The sequence below is a fragment of the Heptranchias perlo genome, chromosome 2 (genome assembly GCF_035084215.1).
Source record: "Heptranchias perlo isolate sHepPer1 chromosome 2, sHepPer1.hap1, whole genome shotgun sequence".
In the NCBI taxonomy this organism is placed as follows: Eukaryota; Metazoa; Chordata; class Chondrichthyes; order Hexanchiformes; family Hexanchidae; genus Heptranchias; species Heptranchias perlo.
This window is the reverse complement of record NC_090326.1, coordinates 40,772,143-40,796,640: the sequence shown is the minus strand read 5'-3', so window position 1 is coordinate 40,796,640 and position 24,498 is coordinate 40,772,143. Positions and strand designations below refer to the sequence as shown.

Here is a 24,498-nt window from a genome sequence, read left to right as displayed (position 1 = left end):
CATTTCAAAAGTGATTCATTGGCAGTGAAGCGCCTTGGGAATGGCCTGAGGTCATGAAAGGCGCTATATAAATGCAAGTTCGTTCTTTGTTCATATCTTTGCTTCTGTGAATTGTTTTAATTGTACCCAGGCAAGGGTCAATGCCTTAAGGAGAGGAGGGGAGAAAATACGAATTCTTTTCAACTTTAAGGGCTAATTAGAAACCCTTTTGTTAATTTTTAATCTTTATATTTGAAATTTCTCATGTTAGAATTAGCAATAGCAATTTTACAGAACATCAATATTTCAGATCTTATTGAAAGAAAATCTGCATATTTGCAACAAAAAAGACCCTTCAATATTCCATGGATAGCTTGATGGATGCTGGCATTTTTTGTTCAGTTTTCAGATTGAAACAATCCCAGCTGAATTAAAGAAATTGAAATTGTTTTCTTCCCCCACTTGAACTATGATAGATTTAAACCCTTTTGATGTGCCTGACATGCCATCATCAGTGATGTCCATACTTCACACAGGCATGAATCAGTGCGTGTTGACATCTGATATTTCATCCAACATTGTATTACATTTTTGTGTTTGAAACTGTGTGGAAAATACTAATGTGTGCTATGTGAAAATACAGCATCTATGTTCAACATTAGAAATTATATGCCAGCTCTTAAGGCCTAAAAGATTTCCCCCCCCCCCCCCCCCCGCCCAATATTGAATTTGTTTCCTCATTACTATTAACTTTATAGGTAGTATAGATCAGTAAATGGCAGTGATTGAATCACGTTGCTATTAAGTTGCTCTGTAGCAGTACTAAAATGCTGCAAGTTTAATAGCTGCCTGTGTTTATTTAGTCATGTTTAAAGGTTATTTACCCTCCCCCCTCATCTTTGTAGGTTCACTGAAATCCACATAGCCTGTTGTGATTGAAATGTACTTTCCAATTAAATGATTTAGCGACTGTCGGCTCTGAGACACCTTAAGAATTTTTGACATGTCATTTGTTTAAATGTCTCCGTCCCAGAACACCATGAAGCTACCAGAGAATGAGCTGTATGATACAGACCAGCTGCAAATGAGAATTAGATTTCATATTAAGCAAATCCTATTAACAATACACTCCCCTGTCTCTTTATAGGTGAACAGGCCCTAATTAAAAGCACCACCATCTGCCAGTGTGCAGCAGTGGGCTGGCATTCAGTAGCCCATCGAAGCCTCATTGATTAAAATGTATTATTTATGAGCTCTCAGCATTCTGTTAGCAGTGGAAAGAAAATGACAAAAACTGCTAGGCATGAAAGGAAGAGTTATTCAGCATCATCCACTGTAAAGGTGTGCGGAAGGTATAATAGTGTTGTATTTGAATGATGAGAAAGCCAGTGTATTTGTCAGTTGTTTGCATAATACAGTGAAAAGGAATGAGAGAATAATTACTTTTCTGGATTTGCAATAATATTACTTGACAGTTTTGATATAAATTTTGTGCAGCAGCCTGGAAGTGATAACAGAGAAATGAGCAAAATGAAGAATAGAAGGTACCAAAGCAGAAGTATAGTAATGTTGGACGAGTAAATAACAAGACAGATAAAGGAAACGCAGTGGATGGGGTTTATATGCATTTTCAAAAAGCACTTGATGAGGTACCATGAGACTTACAGAAAATATGATACATATGGAAATATGGCAACAGAGAGAGAGAGAGAGAGAGATGATGATGAGAGGGAAGAAAGCAAAGGCAAAAGGAAGTTTCTGAGACTGGAAAGATGGATTGAGTGATGTTCTACAGGAGTGTAGATTAGGGCCGATCTTATTTGCTGTATACGTAGATGATCTGGGGTTAGGAACCGAGGGAACAATGTTAAAAATCACTGATATCAAATTGAGAGGTAGGGAAATTGTGAAAAGGGTGAGAATTGTGGAGGACAACACTAGGCCAGCGGGGTGAGCAGATAGGCGGCAAATGCAATTCAAAGTAGGAAAATGTGAAGAAACTTATGTTGAAATAAGTCCAGGGAAAGGAAATGCACCTTAAGTCAGTCATGTTCAAGAGGTGGCCCAGAGGCCAAATGCGGCTATGGCCTTCTTGGACCTGGCTTATGAAACGCTTGCCTGGTTCCCTTCTTCTTTATTCATATCCCTCACCGACCACTTCCACAAGCTAACTGGACTGTTCACAAACTCGACAATCTGATCGACCCCGAGCTGAGGTTCCACCTCCATAACATCACCCACCTCCATCATTGCCATGGTCCATCTGGTGCTGAAAACCTCTTAACCACAGTGATATACAGTCAGGAGGGAGTGGCCCTGGGAGTCCTCAACATTGACTCTGGACCCCATGAAATCTCATGGCATCAGGTCAAACATGGGCAAGGAAACCTCCTGCTGATTACCACCGACCGCCCTCCCTCAGCTGATGAATCAGTCCTCCTCCATGTTGAGCACCACTTGGAGGAAGCACTGAGGGTAGCAAGGGCACAGAATATACTCTTGGTGGGGGACTTCAATGTCCATCACCAAGAGTGGCTCGGTAGCACCACTACTGACCGAGCTGGCCGAGTCCTGAAGGACATAGCTGCTAGACTGGGCCTGCGGCAGGTGGTGAGCGAACCAACACGAGGGAAAAACTTACTTGACCTCGTCCTCACCAATCTACCTGTCGCAGATGCATCTCTCCATGACAGTATTGGTAGGAGTGACCACCGCACAGTCCTTGTGGAGATGAAGTCCCGTCTTCGCACTGAGGAAACCATCCAACATGTTGTGTGGCACTACCACCGTACTAAATGGGATAGATTCAGAACAGATCTAGCAGTTCAAAACTGGGCATCCATGAGGCGCTATGGGCCATCAGCAGCAGCAGAATTGTATTCCAGCACAATCTGTAACCTCATGGTCCGGCATATTCCTCACTCTACCATTACCAACAAGCCAGCGGATCAACCCTGGTTCAATGAGGAGTGTAGAAGAGCATGCCAGGAGCAGCACCAGGCATACCTAAAAATGAGGTGCCAACTTGGTGAAGCTACAACTCAGGACTACATGTGTGCTAAACAGCGGAAGCAACATGCTATAGACAGAGCTAAGCGATTCCACAACCAACGGATCAGATCAAAGCTCTGCAGTCCTGCCACATCCAGTCGTGAATGGTGGTGGACAATTAAACAACTAACGGGAGGAGGAGGCTCTGCAAACATCCCCATCCTCAATGATGGCGGAGTCCAGCACGTGAGTGCAAAAGACAAGGCTGAAGCGTTTGCAACCATCTTCAGCCAGAAGTGCCAAATGGATGATCCATCTCGGCCGCCTCCCAATATCCCCACCATCACAGAAGCCAGTCTTCAGCCAATTTGATTCACTCCATGTGATATCAAGTAACGGCTGAGTGCACTGGATACAGCAAAGGCTATGGGCCCCGACAACATCCCGGCTGTAGTGCTGAAGACTTGTGCTCCAGAACTAGCTGCATCTCTAGCCAAGCTTCTCCAGTACAGCTACAACACTGGCATCTAGCGGACGATGTGGAAAATTGCCCAAGTATGTCCTGTCCACAAAAAGCAGGACAAATCCAATCCGGCCAATTACAGCCCCATCAGTATACTCTCTGTCATCAGCAAAGTGATGGAAGGTGTCGTCGACAGTGCTATCAAGCGGCATTTACTCACCAATAACCTGCTCACCAATGCTCAGTTTGGGTTCCGCCAGGACCACTTGGCTCCAGACCTCATTGCAGCCTTGGTCCAAACATGGACAAAAGAGCTGAATTCCAGAGGTGAGGTGAGAGTGACTGCCCTTGACATCAAGGCAGTATTTGACCGTGTGTGGCACCAAGGAGCACGAGTAAAATTGAAGTCAATGGGAATCAGGAGGAAAACTCTCCAGTGGCTAGAGTCATACCTAGCACAAAGGAAGATGGTAGTGGTTGTTGGTGGCCAATCGTCTCAGCCCCAGGACATTGCTGCAGGAGTTCCTCAAGGCAGTGTCCAGGCCCAACCATCTTCAGCTGCTTCATCAATGACCTTCCCTCCATCATAAGGTCAGAAATGGGGATGTTCGCTGATGATTGCACAGTGTTCAGTTCCATTCGCAACCCCTCAGATAATGAAGCAGTCTGTGCCCGCATGCAGCAAGACCTGGACAATATCCAAGCTTGGGCTCATAAGTGGCAAATAACATTCGCGCCAGAAAAGTGCCAGGCAATGACCATCTCCAACAAGAGAGAGCCTAACCACCTCCCCTTGACATTCAATGGCATTACCATCGCCGAATCCCCCACCATCAACATTCTGGGGGTCACCATTGACCAGAAACTTAACTGGACCAGCCATATAAATACTGTGGCTACAATAGCAGGTCAGATGCTGGGTATTCTGCGGTGAGTGACACCTCCTGACTCCCCAAAGCCTTTCCACCATCTACAAGGCACAAGTCAGGAGTGTGATGGAATACTCTCCACTTGCCTGGATGAGTGCAGCTCCAACAACACTCAAGAAGCTCGACACCATCCAGGACAAAGTAGCCTGCTTGATTGGCACCCCATCTACCACCCTAAACATTTACTCCCTTCACCGGCGCACTGTGGCTGCAGTGTGTACCATCCACAGGATGCACTGCAGCAACTCGCCAAGGCTTCTTCAACAGCACCTCCTAAACCCGCGACCCAGAAGCAGTCCGTGCCCGCCTGCATGCGGGCACGGACTGCTTCATTATCTGAGGGGTTGTGAATGGAGCTGAACACTGTGCAATCATCAGCGAACATCCCCATTTCTGACCTGATGATGGAGGGAAGGTCATTGATGAAGCAGCTGAAGATGGTTGGGCCCAGCACACTGCCTTGAGGAACTCCTGCAGCAATGTCCTGGGGCTGAGATGATTGGCCACCAACAACCACTACCATCTTCCTTTGTGCTAGGTATGACTCCAGCCACTGGAGAGTTTTCCTCCTGATTCCCATTGACTTCAATTTTACTCGTGCTCCTTGGTGCCACACTCGGTCAAATGCTGCCTTGATGTCAAGGGCAGTCACTCTCACCTCACCTCTGGAATTCAGCGGGGACCCGGTAGAAGGACAAGAGCGGCAGGTACATGGGAACAACACCACCTGCACGTTCCCCTCAAAGTCGCACACCTTCCCGACTTGGAAATATATCGCCGTTCCTTCATCGTCGCTGGGTCAAAATCCTGGAACTCCCTTCCTAACAGCATTGTGGGAGAACCTTCACCACACGGATTGCAACGGTTCAAGAAGGCGGCTCACCACCACCTTCTCGAGGGCAATTAGGGATGGGCAATAAATTCCGGCCTCACCAGCGATGCCCACATCCCATGAACGAATAAAAAAAAAAGTGCCTTCATCACTTCCAGACTCGATTACTTCAGTGCTGTCCTCCCATCCTCCAACCTCCATGAACTCCAGCTGGTCCAAAACTCTGCTACTTATATCCTGCCCCACACAAAATCCTGCTTGCCCGGTTCTTTCTGACCTACATTGGCTCCTGGCCCTTCAATGTCTCAAACTTAAAATTCTTGTCTTTGACTTTAAACAATAGCTAACATTGAAATATTTCCTTTAACGTAAAAAAACATCTCAAGGTGCTTCACAAGAGCATAATCAATTTTTAATAAGACTCCAAACCACAGGAGAAGATATTAGGAAGAGTAACCATAAATTTGGTCAAAGAGGTAGGTTTTAACAAGGGTATTAAAGGAGGCAAGGGAGATAGAGAAGCAATGGAGTCTGTGGAGGGCATACCAGAATGCGGGACCTAGGTGGCTGAAAGCACAGCTGCCAATGATTGGACTGGTGCAGGCGTGAACAAGAGGCCAGATTTGTAGGAATGGAGGGGGCGGGGGTGATTGAAAAACTGGAGAAGGTTAGAGATAGGGAGGGATGAGGCAATGAAGGATGAAAATTTTAAATCAGAGGTTATGGGGGACCGGTCCCCCTAGTTGGTAAGCAAGGACATTGGTAATAGATGAGTGAGCAGCAAAGTTTTGCATGAGCTGATGTTTACGGAGGGTGGACGATGAGAGGCCGACCAGGAGAGCATTGGATTGTCAAGTCTGTTGGTGAAAAAGCATAGTTGAGGGTTTCAACAGCAGATGGGCTGAGGCAGGGGTGAAGGTGGACAATGTTCGTAAGGTAGAAGTAGCCATTCATTGGGATGGAGAGGATATGGGGTCAGAAATTGAGCTCTGCATCAAATTAAACACCACGTTGGTCAATAGTCTGGTTCAGCATTAGGTAGTGGCTCTGGAGAGAGATGGAATCGGTGACAATAGCACAGAGGTTGTGGTAAGGCGAAAGGCAATAGTTTTGGTCTTCCCAATGTTGAGTTGCAGGAATTGCAGCTCATCCAAGACCGGGTGTCATACGAGTAATCCAACAACACAGTGGCAGTGGAAGGGTCGAGACAAGTGATGGAGAGGTACAGCTGGGTGTTGTCAGCATACATGAGAAGATAACTCCACGCCACCAGTGATGTTGCCAAGGGATGAGAAAGAGGAGGAGGCCAAGGATAGATTCTTGGGGGACTCCAGAGATAATGATGCAGGAGCAGAAAGGGAAGCTATTGCTCGACCTGCTGTGGATGGGTAAGAGTGGAGTCAAATGAGAGCAGTCCCACTAAGCTGGACAACACAGGAGAGGCCTTGGAGGAAGATGGTATGGTCAACCATGTCAACGGCTACAGAGAGGTCGAGGATGATGAGTGATAATGTACTGTAGTCACACTTACTGAGAGGTTGTGATAAGGTGAAAATAGTGATCGATTAGTTTTGCCGACCAGTGGAAACAATCAGAGAGTACAAATTTAAGATCATCACAAAAAGAATCAAAGGGGAGGTTAGAAAGGAGTCTAATGTGGAATTCTCCTTCAAAAACAAATTGTTGAAGTAGAGTGCATCAATAAATTCTTATAGAAGAGAATTGGATGATTACTTAAAAATGAGGATTGTTATGGCAAGTGAACAAGATAGTGAGTGACTAAGTGGTTCATGGAGAAGGAGTTTGATGGACTAAGTAGTTCCGATTTATTGATACGAACAGATCGCTCTTAATGTTGAAAAATCTGAGCAACACACAGGTCGCGATGGGCAGGAATATGACCATGTTGACATAATTCCATCCCGTGCAAAATGGCTCTTGTATTTATTGCCAGTTTTGTGTTTTAAGTACATCGAATGTTTTTTGAAGTTGGTCCTATTCCAGGTTTCAGGTTAGGGTGATTGAGCAGAACCAAAGATACTCTGTTGACTAGATCCTTGTATCTGTATTACCAAAAAAACCCTCAGTACCAAAAGGCTGACCTAGCTTCATGATGTCTAAAAACAGGAATTATGTCTGCTCATCTCTCACTCCCCCAAAAGTGTACTTGCTACAGAAGAACTGCAGATGAGAGTATCTGGAGATGCTACTAACGCGGTTGTATCATACGAAGAATACAGAAGTGCGCGTCGTAAACGAAGTCCTCATTTTTAAGTAATTCTCTTTTATAAGAATTTATTGATGCATTCTACTCCTTGTTAATTACAACTGAATTTGTTGATCACTACTTGGTGAGACATTAGCCCAAATGTTACTGGAGTGCGGCATCGCACTGCATGTACTGTCAATTAGACTATTTCCTGTACCATTCAGCTCAAAAAAAATTTGCTCTGTAAGTTGCTGGAAGTGCGAGCTGATAACGGGGCATTTGGGACCTTAGTGAATGTTGCGAGGGCAACGGAGCATCTGGGACCTTAGTGACGGAACCAACAGTCTATCTCCCTAACCAATTAAATTTAAGGATTGAGAACGGAGCAACGACGGAGAAGGGAATGGGATGAATTTAAGTCAAATTAGATACAGAAAGAGAAATAAAGAGAGGGAAAGAAAGATTGGATTAAGAGAGAGAAAAAAAAGAGACACAGGCAAAATAAGAAAAAAGAATATAAAAATGAAAATTTTTACATCTCTGAGAATAATTTACTACATGCAGGAATGAGACTCAACCGTTTAAATTGTTCCCTTTCTGGGCTGGAGAGGTTGATTGGCATTGCATTAACAATTATCATGTCGTTAAAAGGGTACTTGCGCTGTTAAGTACAAGCCCATTCTGTCTGTGGCAAGTTTACTTTGAGTTTAATGTGCAAATCCAGCAAGTTCTTAAAAATAACAGGGAGGTTGAGGGCAATCTTGTGCGAGTAAATCGACCAGCAAGTTATGGTGATCCGCAGCTCGCAGCGTATCTCCTCTTTGCCTAAACTTGCTGGCCGATTTGTGCGTTAGTAATGGCGTGTGTCGTGAACTCGCCGTTATTTTTCCAGGAAGATTTGGGACATTGTTATATAGAATGTACAGCACAGAAACAGGCCATTCGGCCCAATAGGTCCATGCCAGTGTTTATGCTCCACACAAGCCTCCTCCCCCCCCCCCCTATTTTATCTAACCCTATCAGCATATCCTTCTATTCCTTTCTCCCTCATGTGTTTATCTAGCTTCCCCTTAAACGCATCTATGCTAGTCGCCTCAACCACTCCTTTTGGTAGCGAGTTCCACATTCCAACCACTCTCTGGGTAAAGAAGTTTCTCCTGAATTCCCTATTGGATTTATTAGTGACTATCTTATATTTATGGCCCCTAGTTCTGGACTCCCCCGCAAGTGGAAACTTCTTCTCTACGTCTACCCTATCAAACCCTTTCATAATCTTAAAGACCCCTATCAGGTCACCCCTCAGTCTTCTCTTTTCTAGAGAAAGGAGCCCCCCAGTCTGCTCAATCTTTCCTGATAAGGATATCCTCTCAGTTCTGTATTATCCTTGTAAATCTTTTTTGCACCTTCTCCAGACCACAACCAGAACTGTTCATAGTACTCCAGTGTGGTCTAACCAAGGTTCTATAAAAGTTTAACATAACTTCTCTGCTTTTCAATTCTATCCTTCTCGAAATGAACCCAAGTGCTTGGTTTGCTTTTTTTATGGCCTTGTTAACCTGTGTCGCTACTTTTAATGATTTGTGTATTTGTACCCCCAAATTCCTCTGCTCCTCTACCCAATTTAGGCTCTTATTATCTTAGTATGTAGCCCCCTTATTCTTCCTACCAAAATGTAATACTTCACTTATCTATATTGAAATTCATTTGCCAATTACACGCCCATTCTGCAAGTTTATTAAAGTCATCCTGTATTTTGTCGCAGTCTTCATTATTAACTATACCCCCCAATTTGTTGTTGTCCGCAAATTTTGAAACTGTACTTCCGATTCCCAAGCCCAAATCATTTATACAAATTGTGAACAGTGGTCCCAGCTCTGATCCCTGTGGAACACCACTTCCCACCTTTTGCCAGTCTGAGTGACTACATTTAATCCCTACTCTCTTCTGTTTTGTAGTCAGCTTGCTATCCTTTCTCCGACTTGTCCCCTGACTCCACATGCTCAGACCTTAATCATGAGTCTACTATGCAGTACCTTATCGAAGGCCTTTTGAAAATCCAAATATATTACATCTACTGCATTATAAGAACATAAGAACATAAGAAATTGGAGCAGGAGTAGGCCAATCGGCCCCTCGAGCCTGCTCCGCCATTCAATAAGATCATGGCTGATCTGATCCCAACCACAAATCTAAAGAACACAAGAAGTCGGAGCAGGACCCGGCCACATAGCCCCTGGGCCCTCTCCGCCACCCACAGGGCATTGACCGATCCGAACTCAGCTTCATGTCCAATTTCCTGCCCGCTCCCCATAACCCCTAATTCCCTTTACTTCTAGGAAACTGTCTATTTCTGTTTTAAATTTATCTAATGATGTAGCTTCCACAGCTTCCTGGGGCAGCAAATTCCACAGACCCACTACCCTCTGAGTGAAGAAGTTTCTCCTCATCTCAGTTTTGAAAGAGCAGCCCCTTATTCTAAGATTATGCCCCCTAGTTCTAGTTTCACCCATCTTTGGGAACATCCTTACTGCATCCACCCGATCAAGACCCTTCACAATCTTATATGTTTCAATAAGATCGCCTCTCATTCTTCTGAACTCCAATGAGTAGAGTCCCAATCTACTCAACCTCTCCTCATATGTCCGCCCCCTCATCCCCGGGATTAACCGAGTGAACCTTCTTTGTACTGCCTCGAGAGCAAGTATGTCTTTTCTTAAGTATGGAGACCAAAACTGTATGCAGTATTCCAGGTGCGGTCTCACCAATACCTTATATAACTGCAGCAATACCTCCTTGTTTTTATATTCTATCCCCCTAGCAATAAAAGCCAACATTCCGTTGGCTTTCTTGATCACCTGCTGCACCTGCATACCAACTTTTTGATTTTCTTGCACTAGGACCCCCAGATCCCTTTGTACTGCAGTTCTTTCCAGTCTCTCGCCATTAAGAAAATAACTTGCTCTCTGATTTTTCCTGCCAAAGTGCATAACCTCACATTTTCCAATATTATATTGCATCTGCCAAATCTCCGCCCACTCACCCAGCCTGTCTATATCCCCTTGCAGGTTTTTTATGTCCTCCTCACTCTCTACTTTCCCTCCCATCTTTGTATCATCTGCAAATTTTGATATGTTGCACTCGGTCCCCTCCTCCAAATCATTAATATAGATTGTAAAGAGTTGGGGACCCAGCACCGACCCCTGTGGAACACCACTGGTTACTGGTTGCCAGTCCGAAAATGAACCATTTATCCCAACTCTCTGCTTCCTGTTAGATAACCAATCCTCCACCCATGCCAGAATATTACCCCCAATCCCGTGATTTTTTATCTTAAGTAATAATCTTTTATGTGGCACCTTGTCGAATGCCTTCTGGAAGTCTAAATACACTACGTCCACTGGTTCCCCTTTATCCACCCTATACGTTATATCCTCGAAGAACTCAAGCAAATTTGTCAGACATGACTTCCCCTTCATAAAGCCATGCTGACTTTGTCCTATTAAATTATGCTTATCTAAATGTTCCGTTACTGTCTCCTTAATAATAGACTCCAAAATTTTACCCACCACAGATGTTAAGCTAACTGGCCTATAATTTCCAGCCTTCTGCCTACTACCCTTTTTAAATAACGGTGTTACATTAGCAGTTTTCCAATCTGCCGGGACCTCTCCTGAGTCCAGGGAATTTTGGAAAACTATCACCAAAGCATCCACAATCCCTACTGCCACTTCCCTCAAGACCCTAGGATGGAAGCCATCAGGTCCAGGGGATTTATCCGCCTTGAGTCCCATTATTTTACTGAGTACCATCTCTTGAGTGATTTTAATCGTATTTAGCTCCTCCCCCCCGAGAGTCCCCTGTTTGTCCAGTGTTGGGATATTCTTAGTGTCCTCTACTGTAAAGACTGAAACAAAATATTTGTTCAGCATTTTTGCCATCTCCATGTTTCCCACCATTAATTTCCCGGTCTCATCCTCTAAGGGACCTATGTTTGCCTTAGCCACCCTTTTTCTTTTTATATAACTATAGAAACTCTTGCTATCTGTTTTTATATTTTTTGCTAATTTCTTTTCATAATCTAACTTCCCTTTCTTAATCAATCCTTTAGTTACTTTTTGCTGTCTTTTGAAGAATTCCCAATCTTCTATCCTCCCACTAAGTTTGGCTACCTTATATGTCCTTGTTTTTAGTCGGATACTATCCTTGATTTCTTTACTTAGCCACGGGTGGCTGTCATTTCTTTTACACCCTTTTTTCCTCAGTGGAATATATTTATTTTGAAAGTTGTAAAATAACTCCCTAAATGAACACCACTGCTCATGTACCGTCTTACCCTTTAATCTATTTTCCCAGTCCACTTTAATCAATTCCGCTCTCATACCATCATAGTCTCCTTTATTCAAGCTCAGTACGCTTGTTTGAGAATCAACCTTCTCACCCTCTAATTGGATATGGAATTCAACCATGTTGTGGTCGCTCGTTCCAAGGGGATCCTTAACTAGGACATTATTAATTAATCCTGACTCATTACACAGGACCAGGTCCAAGGTTGCCTGCCCCCTTGTAGGATCAGTTACATACTGCTCAAGAAATCCATCCCTGATGCACTCAATGAACTCGTCCTCAAGGCTGCTCTGCCCAATTTGATTTGTCCAGTTAATATGATAATTAAAATCCCCCATAATTATGGCTGTTCCCATATTACATGCCCCGACTATCTCCTGATTAATACTTCTTCCAGCAGAGTTGCAACTATTAGGAGGCCTATATACTACGCCCACTAATGTTTTTTTTCCCTTATTATTCCTTATCTCCACCCAAACTGTTTCATTATCTTGATGCTTTGTCCCAATATCATTTCTCTGTATTACAGTGATTCCTTCCTTTATTAACATAGCCACCCCACCTCCCCTTCCTTCCTGCCTGTCCTTCCTGATTGTTAAATACCCTGGCATATTTAATTCCCAGTCGTTGTCACCCTGCAGCCATGTTTCTGTAATGGCCACAAGATCATACCCATACGTAGTTATTTGTGCCGTTAACTCGTCCATTTTATTACGAATGCTACGTGCATTCAGATAAAGAACTTTCAAATCTGTTTTGTGACGCTTAGTTCCTGCTTTTTCCTTTTTTAACACTTTACCTATTACTCCATACCTTCTGTCCCTTCCTGTTACGCTTTCCTCTCTCTCCCTGCTCAGGTTCCCAACCCCCTGCCACTTTAGTTTAAACCCTCCCCAACAGCACTAGCAAACACTCCTCCTAGGACAGCGGTCCCGGCCCTGCCCAGGTGCAGACCGTCCGGTTTGTACTGGTCCCACCTCCCCCAGAACCGTTTCCAGTGTCCCAGGAATTTGAATCCCTCCCCCTTGCACCATTCCTCTAGCCACGTATTCATTTGAAATATCCTCCTATTTCTACTCTGACTAGCACGTGGCACTGGCAGCAATCCTGAGATTACTACCTTTGAGGTCCTATTTTTTAATTTACCTCCTAACTCCCTATATTCTGCTTTTAGGACCTCATCCCCTTTTTTACCTATATCGTTGGTGCCTATGTGCACCACGACAGCTGGCTGTTCGCCCTCCCCCTCCAAAATGTTCTGTAGCCGCTCCGAGACATCCTTGATCCTTGCACCAGGGAGGCAACACACCATCCTGGAGTCTCGGTTGCGGCCACAGAAACGCCTGTCTATTCCCCTTACAATTGAGTCCCCTATCACTATAGCTCTGCCACTCTTTTTCCTCCCAGCCTGTGCAGCAGAGCTACCCGTGGTGCCAGGAAGTTGGCTGCTGCTGCCTTCCCCTGATAAGTCATCCCCCCCAACAGCATCCAAAGTGGCATATCTGTTTGAGAGGGGGATGGACACAGGGGACCCCTGCACTACCTGCCTGCATCTCTTACTCTTCCTGGTGGTCACCCATTCACTTCCTGCCTGTATACCCTTTACCTGCGGTGTGACCAACTCGCTAAACGTGCTATCCACGAGTTTCTCTGCATCGCGGATGCTCCACAGTGAGTCCACCCGCAGCTCCAGCTCCGAGATACGATCGGTCAGTAGCTGCAGGTGGACACACTTCCCGCACACATGGTCGGCAGGGACACTGGTAGTGTCCATGACTTCCCACATCTTGCAGGAGGAGCATATCACGGGTGCGAGGTCTGCTGCCATGACTTGCCTTAGCTGAGTTACCCCTTTTAAATTACGTTGAAATTAGAAAATGTTAACTATACTAGGGACCTAGGTTCACTAAAAAAAAAACACTATCTGCTATAAAACCTACAGATCTTCCCTTTCTTATTACTTTACTTACAGTAAAATGGTAGAAATACTCACCTGAACCTACTCACCAATCAGCTGCCTCCCCTGTGCCGCGTCACTTTCTGACTGGTGACGTCACCCCGAACTGCCGCTGGTCTCAGAGTCTCGCTCTCAGAGTAAGCTCTGGTCTCGCTCTCTCCGCGCTGTTTTTATCCCCGCTCTGGTCTCGCTCTCTCCCGCCGCTCACCGCTCTCAGGTCCACTACCGCTCTGCAGGAAAAGCAAGGCAAAGCAGCACCTCCTTCCCCCACTTCACCTAACTCCCACACGTACCGAACTCTCAGCACACTGTGTAATATCCGCACACCCTTTCTGTTACTTCTTCAAAGAATTCAATAAGGTTGGTCGAGCATTACCCACTGTATATGGTAGGACTTGTATTTTCTTATAGGTGCAGTGAGATTCAGTTCCTAAGTTTCACAGTTTAGATATAGATCTCAATGCATACTAAATGCATAAAGGCAAATGTTAAATTTGTTGCCTGAAACAAGATATTAAAAAGTTGATTTGGTAAATACTATATGTGGTGATTGATCTATTTTAAATGTTCTTCCATTGATATTTCCTGTAAGGGTGTATATATAGGATTGGAGTTGATTTTTGGAGAAATACTTCAACTGATTAGCTACTACATACAATTCACTGAAGGCAACCACAATCAAACTATAAAGGTACCCAAATTGAGTACTTTGCTTGTGCCATTTGATAAATATCATGTAACTACTTAATACTAAAATTTAGGGTTGACCATACCTTGCATCAGAATTTAAAGCTTTGGGCATCTGTGCATTCAAAGCCAAAAGGGGCAGGAATTGAGCTAGAAATGCCTGATCAGGAAAAGTAGATTTGAGGCTGGTGTGAAGTTTCAACTCAAGACGTTAGCATTGAAATTTTGCTACATTTGTACTATATATGCAGTTAATTGTCAACCTCCTGCTCCATGAAGTTAATTTGCTTTGTTTGAGATCTACTTGTTTGCCATTATCCATATTTAAATTTTCTTACCTCATGCGTCTGGCAAATCTGATTTGTAGAAATTGTTTTATTAATGGACTGAATTGGAGCTGATTAAGTTTTGAGCCAAATTATTTAACGCACAATGCACTTGAAATAGACACTCTCTGCTGACTTCAGTAATCGCCTGATATCCAGTAGAAATCTGGCAATTGCTATATACATGGATATATAATGAATGAAGGAAGAAATGTTCAGTGAAATAAAAATTGCTGTTCAAATTTTTTTTAAATGGTGCAGGTCACCACGCAGCATGTTTAATGCTTTGTATGCAGGCTGTCCTGTATTTTACCTTTTTGCTGTCATGAAATACAGAAGGAATTGTTTTATTTTCTGAACCCCTGTTGTCCATCCTGGAAAGCAAACTCTGCAGGCAGAATATAGGAGCGAGGTAGGCCATTCAGCCCCTCAAGCCTGTTCCTCCATTGAATTAGATCATGACTGATCTGTACCTCAACTCCATTTAACCACCTTTTATCCATATCCCTTGATACCCTTATCTAACAAAATCTGTCAATCTTAGTTTGAAAATTTCAATTGACCCAGTTTTGGGGGAAGAGAGTTCCAGATTTCCATTACCCTTTGTGTGGAAAAAATGCTTCCTGATTTCACTCCTAAAAGGCCTAGCTCCGATTTTAAGATAATTCCCACACCAGAGGAAATAGTTTCTCTGTATCTACCCTATCAAATCCCTTTATCATTTTGAACTCCTCAATCAGATCACCCCTCAACCTTCTAAACTCAGGAGAATACAAGCCAAGTTTATGCAACCTGCCATCGTAATTTAATCCTTTAAGCCTTATTGAAGGTTTGCATCGAATACTGCCTATTACAGTTGTGGCACTGATCTCGCACAGAACAGTAGCTAAACCAACAGTTTTAATCTGTGCTCTACTCTCTCTTCAGGACCTTGCTTACTGGGTCTTTAATTTTGTTTTCATTTAAAGACAAAAAATATTTAATACAGACTGGTTTTCCAACAAGGAAGTTTTAATGCAGGGAGAAAAGAGGTGTTTATACAACTAATGGCATAAAGCAAAACTGCGTACAGATCAGGTCACCACATTACAGGAAAGATGTGATTGCACTAGAGAGGGTACCCTGAGGAGATTTACGAGCATGTTGCCAGGGCTGGAGAATTTTAGCTATGAGAAAAGATTGGATAGACTGGGGTTGTTTTCTTTGGAACAAAGGAGGCTGAAGGGAGATTTAATTGAGGCATATAAAATTATGACAGGACTAGATAGAGTGGATAGGGAGGATTTATTTCCCTTAGCAGAGGGGTCAGTGACCAGGGGGCATAGATTTAAAGTAATTGGTAAAAGAATTAGACAGGAGCTGAGGAGAAACTTTTTCACCCAGAGGGTGGTGGGGGTCTGGAACTCACTGCCTGCAAGAGTGGTAGAGGCAGAAACCCTCAACTCATTTAAAAAGTACTTGGATGTGCACTTGAAGTGCCGTAACCTACAGGGCTATGGACCAAGTGCTGTTGAGTGGGATTAAGCTGGATAGCTCTTTTTCGGCCGGCACGGACATGATGGGCCGAATGGCCTCCTTCTGCGCCGTAACTTTCCATGATTTCTCCTGTAGCTGTGTGTAACAAATTGAGAATGGAGGGTGTGGCATTGGAAACTACAAAGATTTTTTTTAAATGTATCGAAGCCCAGGTTGTTGCATCAGGAGTAATTTATCCTTTCAGTAATATGTGAAATATAATTTGAAAATTCTTGACAATTTTATAGATTGCTACCATGTCTTCACGTACTGAATGGTAAGCTTATGAAGCAAGATGCAGGAGGCCACGTGAGCACAAGTTGCAATATTGGGAGTGGGCTGCAAAGGGGAGTGACTGGATCTTCATTTCAGATGAAGGGTCATACACCCAAAATATCAATAATCTTGTTTTTTTTCCATTTGTAGATACTGAATGACATGCTTTGTGTTTCCAGAATCTTCTATTTTCATTTGTGTTAATACATTGAGAGTTCAGATTTTTATCTAGAAGCTCAGAAATAATGAGTTGAAATTTTAATTAACTTAAATATTTTGATGGCTCTTTAGCTAATAATTGTGATGTGGAAACCTGTTGCTGACATGTATTTACACTGAGAAACTAACTTGCATCTGATCTATCCTTTCATCTGGGCAAATTCAACCTCACTTATCTTGTATTTACAAATTCAGTTTGTACAGAAGCATTATTGGAGTCAAAACTATTAAATTGAAAGGAATAAATTTAATTTAGCCTTCGTGCCAATGACGGACAAAAATAATCAGATATGTCTTTGCATGTTATCAATCCTGACAGGGCAAAGTAATGCAATTGAAGTAGTTTTAGAAGAAAAGACTTAAAGTTTACAGTCGGAAGGGCTCTGTTGATTGAGGACTAGCTGTGGGTAGCCTTCTTTCCATTCGTGCTGCAGAAAATGCATGGTCTAGTGAGACCCTTGATATCAAATGAAGAATAGGGACAAGTGTCACTTACAAAGATATTATTACAGCACTAGAAGTTTTGAACACCACTGAAAGTAAAAGAATAGATAAAGCATGTCTGATTAGAAAAGACTGCCTTCTTAATTAAAAGCAGGTGCACTCCCTAGGAGCAAACACAGTTGCCATTTTGGGAACCTGTGAAATGAGGAAAGCTGTTCACCAAAGGGTTGAGAGATGAATTGCAAGATACTGGTTAGCAGGGTTAAAATGTATGTACTCAGTGCTGGTACTGACTAATGAACATGTTTCTCTCAGAAGGAATGCCATGTGGTTTTATTTCTGTTTAATGGAATTAGTTGCAGGTCCTGAAAATGTTGATGAGTGAAATATAAAAATAATGGTTCAGACTTCACACCAGTGGAATATATCTGCTATATTGTTAACTTGCCTCTAGAATGCCAAACAAAATGAAATCTAAGTTAGGGGAGGGGAAAAATTTCAACACAATGTTGTTATAGATTTACTAAGATTAAAATTTGGCTTTTAGCATAATGTGCTGCTTTCTTTATAAACAATCACTGCTGTATTGTGTATTTTGTTTGCACCTTTTTAATTGTGGATGTAACATTTTTTTGATACATTGCCGCCCACTTACATGAGAAAACAAAGTCCGACTTTGCCTCATTTTATTTATTAACCCAATTCAGTCAAGTAACTATGATAATTTACAGCATTAACTTCAATTCATATAGCACCTTTAATGTAAAAACAATCCAAAGTCTAAGGTGCATAACAGATAGGCATAACAAAAACGAATGCCGAGCCTTTAAAAAAGGGGTTGGGGGATGACTATAAGCTAGTAAAAGGGGTGGCTTTTAAGGAGGTTTTTAAAAGTGGACAAGTAGAGGGTTTAGGGAGGGAATTCTAGAAACTAGGATCCACGTGGAAGAAGGCTCTGTTGTCAATGATGGGTGTAAACAATTTTACACCACCAAGTTATAGTCCAACAAATTTATTTTAAAATAAATTTGTTGGACTATAACTTGGTGGTGTAAAATTGTTTACAATTGTCAACCCCAGTCCATCACCGTAGAGGGGATGTACTAGAAGCAGGATTCAGAGGAACCAAGAACTTTGGAGGTGATATATGACTGAAGGAAGATGCACAGATAGGATTGGGTAAGGCCATGGAAGGATTTAAAGACCAGAATTTTTGTTTGACTAGTTGGGGGAGGGGGGGCCAATGTAGGTCAACTAGATACAGAGTGATGGACCGGCAGGATTTGGTATGCAACAGGATGTGTACAGCAGAATTTTGGAAAAGTTAGAGTTTATGGAGAATGGGTGACCAGCAAGGAAAGATTTAGGATAGTGTGATCTGGAAATGACAAAGGCACATAATAGTTTCAACGGTAGAAGGGCAGAGGTGGGCATTGTTGCAGTGGTGAAAGTAAGTGGTCTTAGTAATGGAGATATTATAGGGTCTGAAGCTCTGCTCCAGGTCAAACAGGGTGCTGAGGTTGCAAACTGTTTAGTTCAGCCGGAGACAGTGGCCAGGGAGGGAGATGAAATTGTTGGTAAAGAACTGTGTTGAGCTGGAAGAAGTTAAAACTTGTATCAGATTAGATGTCAAACATCTGACAGCACAGAGGCCGTCGACAGTCAAAGGGTTGAGGGAGCTGTTGGAAAGTTAGAGCTGGGTGTCATTGGTGTGGAAGCTGAACCCTTTGCTGTGTTTGTCACTGAGGTGCAGCATGTACATCAGGAGGAGGAGGAGGGGCCAAGAGAGATCCTTGCTGGACTTGAGGTGACCATGCTATGGTGAGAGAAGCCATTGCTGAATACGCTTGGGTAGGTAGGAATGGAACCTTACAAGAGCAGTCCCACAGAGATGGGCAATGCAGGAGAAACATTAGAGGAAGATGGCGGGGTCGAGTGCTGCAGAGAGGTTGAAGTCAACAAGAAGGAATAATGCACAATGGTCACAGATACAGAGGTTGGGTTAGGGCCATTTCAGTGTGGGAGGAGTGGAAATCGACTGGAGAGATTCAAACAGAAAGTTGCGGGAGAGATCGGCGTGGAGTTGGGAGATGACATACTTGAAGAATTAGAGGGGAAAAGGAAGTTTACAAGAGAGTTTGCCTCTAATACTACTTCCAGTTCATTTGTGTGTGTCTCCTGGTCTGGGTTGCACCATCAAATTATTTAAGATAGCATGCCCGAGAATCATAGAATTATACAACACAGAAGGAGATCTGTGCTGACTTGAAAGAGTTACCACTTAGCCCCATTGCCATGGCCTTTTCCCATACCCTTTTTAGGGTTTCTCTTTTTCAATATTTATTCACTTCCCTTTTAAAAGCTATTATGGATTCTGCTTCCATCGCAGTTTCTAGTGGCCAAGCAACCCTCTGTGTTTAAAACAAAAGATCTCCTAACCGCTCACTTTATTCTTTTGTGGATTTTAATTTTATACCCTTTAGTTACTGACGTACTGGCCAGTGGAACTAGTTTGTCCTGATTTACTTTATCAAAACTTCTCAGAATTTTGGCCTCTATTAGATTTCTTAACTTTTATTCTAATGAAATGGTGCCGGGTATCTCTTGTATCTCCTCATACCTAAAAGATTCTTATGCTTGGAGTCATCCCCTGTCCATGGCCTTGGTATCCTACCTAAAGTAAGGTGCCTAAAACTGGATGCACTGTTCTAACTGCAGCCTAACCAGTGATTTGTATTGGTTTAGCATTGCTTCACTTTTTATACCCTATACCCCTATTTTATAAAACCCAGGTGGTATGGTTCTGGCTCATGAGTTGCATCATTTAAGCTCAGCAGTAGCCTTACGCACAGTTTGGGGTCCCGAACCCTTGGCTTTGTCAATCTGCACATAAGCTCTCTAGACTTCGGTAAGCGAAGTGTGTTCCTACAGGAAGAGTGTACGCAGTCCATGTCAGGGGGCAAACAGAAACTCTACTTGTAGAGATTTCTTTATAGCTTTGTTTGGAGATTTTTAAACATGATATTGGGTTTCCACACGTCAGGCACCTAAATAACCAAAAAGAAATTGTCCTAAGCTAACGATATTTCATAGAATCATAGAATGGTACGGCACAGAAGGAGGCCATTTGGCCCATCGTGCCTGTGCCAGCTCTTTGAAAGAGCTATGCAATTAGTCCCACTCCCCCGCTCTTTCCCCATAGCCCTACAAATTTTTCCCCTTCAAGTATTTATCTAATTCCCTTTTGAAAGTTATTATTAAAATTGCTTCCACCTCCCTTTCAGGCGGTGCATTCCAGATCATAGCCGCTCGCTGAGTAAAAAAATTCTTCCTCATCTCACCTTTTTTTGCCAATTACCTTAAATCTGTGCCCTCTGTTTACCGACCCTTCTGCCACTGGAAACAGTTTCTCCTTATTTACTCTACTCTATAAAAACCTTTCATGATTTTGAACATATAAACCCATTATTCAGTGAACAAACAAGACCGATTGTAACTGCTACTTTTTGATCTTCCACTGTGACGTTCACAGACATGGAAAAAAATTGTGTTGAGCTAGTTGTCTCCTACACTTTAATTCTTTGTATCTTCTTTCTATTTCTGTTTATCTTCCATGCTTACTATCTCCTCTTTCACATAATGTCTCTTCCTATTTGGCTTAGAGATATTTTCTCCTCTAGTTATTTCTGTACCTGACTTTCTCCAAGTCTTTCTTGGCTTTTCAGTCTCTCTGTAATTCTGCCTTCACTCTCACTTTCCTGCTTCTGTGCTGACATTAAGGCTAAGATCTGTAAATAAAAGGGTAAAACATTATCACCAATCCCTCATGACAAAAAGCTTATCTCTGTATTTTGGAAATTATGCTGCATCCTTCAGACCATTTGAGAGATTGAATTAATGACTATAGAGATCATTGGGTTCACTGGCAATAGGGCACTCAGGTCAGCTGGTTAAGACTTGAGGAATTGCAACCTGAGGTGGAAAGCCCCTCTTTGCTCTATTTTCAGGGCAATTTCTCTCATTATTAGGCATTGAGTGGTGCAATGCTTGAAGACCAAGCCAAGGTCAACAGTCCTTCCAACAGAGAAGATTGAGCATTACTATTAGCAGAATCTAAGTTTTTGCTGTGTCATGGTACATTGCTAGACACAGGAATTTAAAATATTTGAAAGACTCAGTATGTTTAAAACAGCCTGATAACTGAGTTGGATGCTGATTTTATCATCCCATATGATAATACAGTATTTGTACATTATGTTGGATCATGGTCAACTGACATAACACAGAATAACTGGCAGTCACATGACAGTTACTATGTTGGGATTGACCTGATTGTATCAAGTCGTATAAGGTTTGTCTATTTTAAAACCATGAATGTGGATCTGGAAAAAGTAAATACTTAGTTTTTAATGTTGCTGCAGTCCCTCCAATTTTCACTCCTGAAGATATTGGCCCCTGATGGAGTACTGATCCATGGGTGCCAGCTGCCTTCAAGTGCCTTGGCTGAATAGTTAGCCTTCACTTTGTGTGCTTAGATATTGAGTGTTGGCAGGCTATTCAGTTGATGGGGTATCACAGTGCAGCCTGACATTCTCCTCACCCAAAATCCATGTGTCACTGGATGACAGTCATGAACAGAAACTTTGGCTGGCTAATTTTCCCAATCTTGACCAAGCCATGTTTATTCTTTGGAGATAAGGAAGCAAAGGGATGATCTGATTGTGATGTTTAAAATAATGAATGGAACTGATGGCATAGATAGCAAACGATTATTCTGTCCAGTAAGGAAATCCAGAACAAGGGTTCAAAAGCTTAAAATTCAAACTGGGTAAGTTAAAAGTAAATCCAAAAAAATATTTTCACACTAAGGGCTGTGAGAATGTGGAATGCAGTACCCTAAAAGGCCATAAATACAGAATCTATTGAAGTGTTAAAAATTAAACAGGATAGGTGACTCAACCGTGGCTTACAAAAGAAATTAGGGATAGTTTTAGATCCAAAGAGGAGGCATATAAAATTGCTAGAAAAAGCAGCAAGCCTGAGGATTGGGAGCAGTTCAGAATTCAGCAGAGGACAAAGAGATTGATTAAGAGGGGAAAAATAAGGTATGAGAGTAAACCAGCAGGGAACATAAAAACTGACTGTTAAAGCTTCTATAAATATGTCAAGAGAAAAAGATTAGTGAAGACAAATGTAGGTCCCTTACAGTCAGAAATGGGGGAAAGTTTGATGGGGGAACAAAGAAATGGCAGAACAATTAAACACATACTTTGGTTCCGTCCTCACAAAGGAGGACACAAATAACCTCCCAGAAATGTTAGGGAACCCAAGGGTCTAGTGAGAGGGAGGAACTGAAGGAAACCAGTCTTAGTAAAAAAAAATAGTGCTAGGGAAATTAATGGGGCTAAAGGCTGACAAATCCCACGGCCTGATAATTTATATCCCAGAGTACTAAAGGAAGTGGCCCTGGAAATAGTGGATGCATTGGTGATCATCTTCCAAAATTCTATAGACTCTGGAACAGTTCCGACAGATTGGAGGGTCACAAATGTAATCCCACTATTTAAAAAACGAGGGAGAGAAAACACAGGGAATTACAGACCAGTTAGCCTAACATCAGTAGTGGGGAAAATGCTAGAGTCTATTATAAAAGATTTGATAACAGAACACTTGGAAGGCATTAACGGGGTTGGACAAAGTCAGCATGAGTTTATGAAAGGGAAATCATGCTTATCAAATCTACTGGAGTTTTTTGAGGATGTAACTAGTAGAATAGATAGGGAAGAACCAGTGGATGTGGTGTATTTGGATTTTCAGAAGGCTTTTGATAAGGTCCCACACAAGAGGTTAGTATGCAAAATTAAAGCACATGGAATTGGGGGGGGGGGGGTGGGGGGGAGTATACTTGCATGGATTGAGAATTGGTTGACAGACAGGAAACAGAGAGTAGGAATAAACGGGTCTTTTTCTGGGTGGCAGGCAGTGACTAGTACCGCAGGGATCAGTGCTTGGTCCCCAGCTCTTCACAATATATATCGATGATTTGAATGAGGGAACTGAATGTAACATTTCCAAGTTTGCAGACGACACAAAGCTGGGGTGGAATGTGAGCTGTGAGGAGGATGCAAAGAGGCTCCAATGTGATTTAGACAAGTTGGGTGAGTGGGCAAGAACAGGGGTCACAGTCTCAGGATATGGGGTACGCCATTTAAAACCGAGATGAGGAGAAATTTCTTCACTCAGAGGGTGGTGAACCTGTGGAATTCTCTACCACAGAAGGCAGTGGAGGCCAAGTCATTAGATGTATTCAAGAAGGAGATAGATATATTTCTTAATGCTAAAGGGATCAAGGGATATGGGGGAAAAGCGGGAACAGGATACTGAATTAGACGATCAGCCGTGATCATTTTGAATGGCGGAGCAGACCCGAAGGGCCGAATGGCCTACTCTTGCTCCTATTTTCAATGTTTCTATGTAACTCTTTTAAATCTGCTTTTTATCTTGAAGGACCTTTGCAATCCGGAGAATTAAGGATACTTTTCGAGAAAACAAAAATGTGACAAATCCTGAAGTTATCCAAGAGCTAATAGAAAAGGCTAAAGACAATGTAGAAATTATTCGGCGACAGGTAAGGCACCTTTGGAACTAAATTCCGAGTTTTCAGATGTCTGCTGAGTTAAATTATTTATCTAAAGCTGTCCAAGTTCTATTTGAATATAAACCAGAAATTTCACAATGAAGGCTGCAGAACGATTAAATTAAATGATAAGCAACTGAAGAATTTAACCAAAGAGATGGTTTCTCTTAGTGTTTGTAGTCATGATGTGGAGATGCCGGTGATGGACTGGGGTTGACAATTGTAAACAATTTTACAACACCAAGTTATAGTCCAGCAATTTTATTTTAAATTCACAAGCTTTCGGAGATTTTCTCCTTCCTCAGGCAAATGTTTCAAGATCTCCTTGAAGCCTACGCATTTATACATATTGAACAATACATGGTGTTTACAGACTGCCCCTGCAACGGGCAGTTGCAGGGGCAGTCTGTAAACACCATGTATTGTTCAATATGTATAAATGCGTAGGCTTCAAGGAGATCTTGAAACATTTGCCTGAGGAAGGAGAAAATCTCCGAAAGCTTGTGAATTTAAAATAAAATTGCTGGACTATAACTTGGTGTTGTAAAATTGTTTACAATTGTTTGTAGTCTGCATTGTGTGACTTTTTGTTTACTTGGAGGTTTAAATTGTAGTCATTCAAGAAGTGTATTGTCCCATCATGATGAAGTTCAGTTTTGTATTTACAAGTTTATATTGCTTATGTGAGGA

The 24,498-nt window shown here is 42.5% G+C and overlaps 1 protein-coding gene across 1 annotated transcript in view; it reads left to right on the top strand.

The window, feature by feature from the left end:
* The window catches only part of lyrm4 (LYR motif containing 4), a 228,670-nt gene that overhangs the window by 43,572 nt on the left and 160,600 nt on the right, over nt 1–24,498 (top strand). Inside the window, exon 2 of the mRNA XM_068001787.1 lies at nt 23,679–23,799. Within this exon, the coding sequence (XP_067857888.1) occupies nt 23,679–23,799 (121 nt within the window). The remainder of the gene's footprint in view (nt 1–23,678; nt 23,800–24,498) is intronic.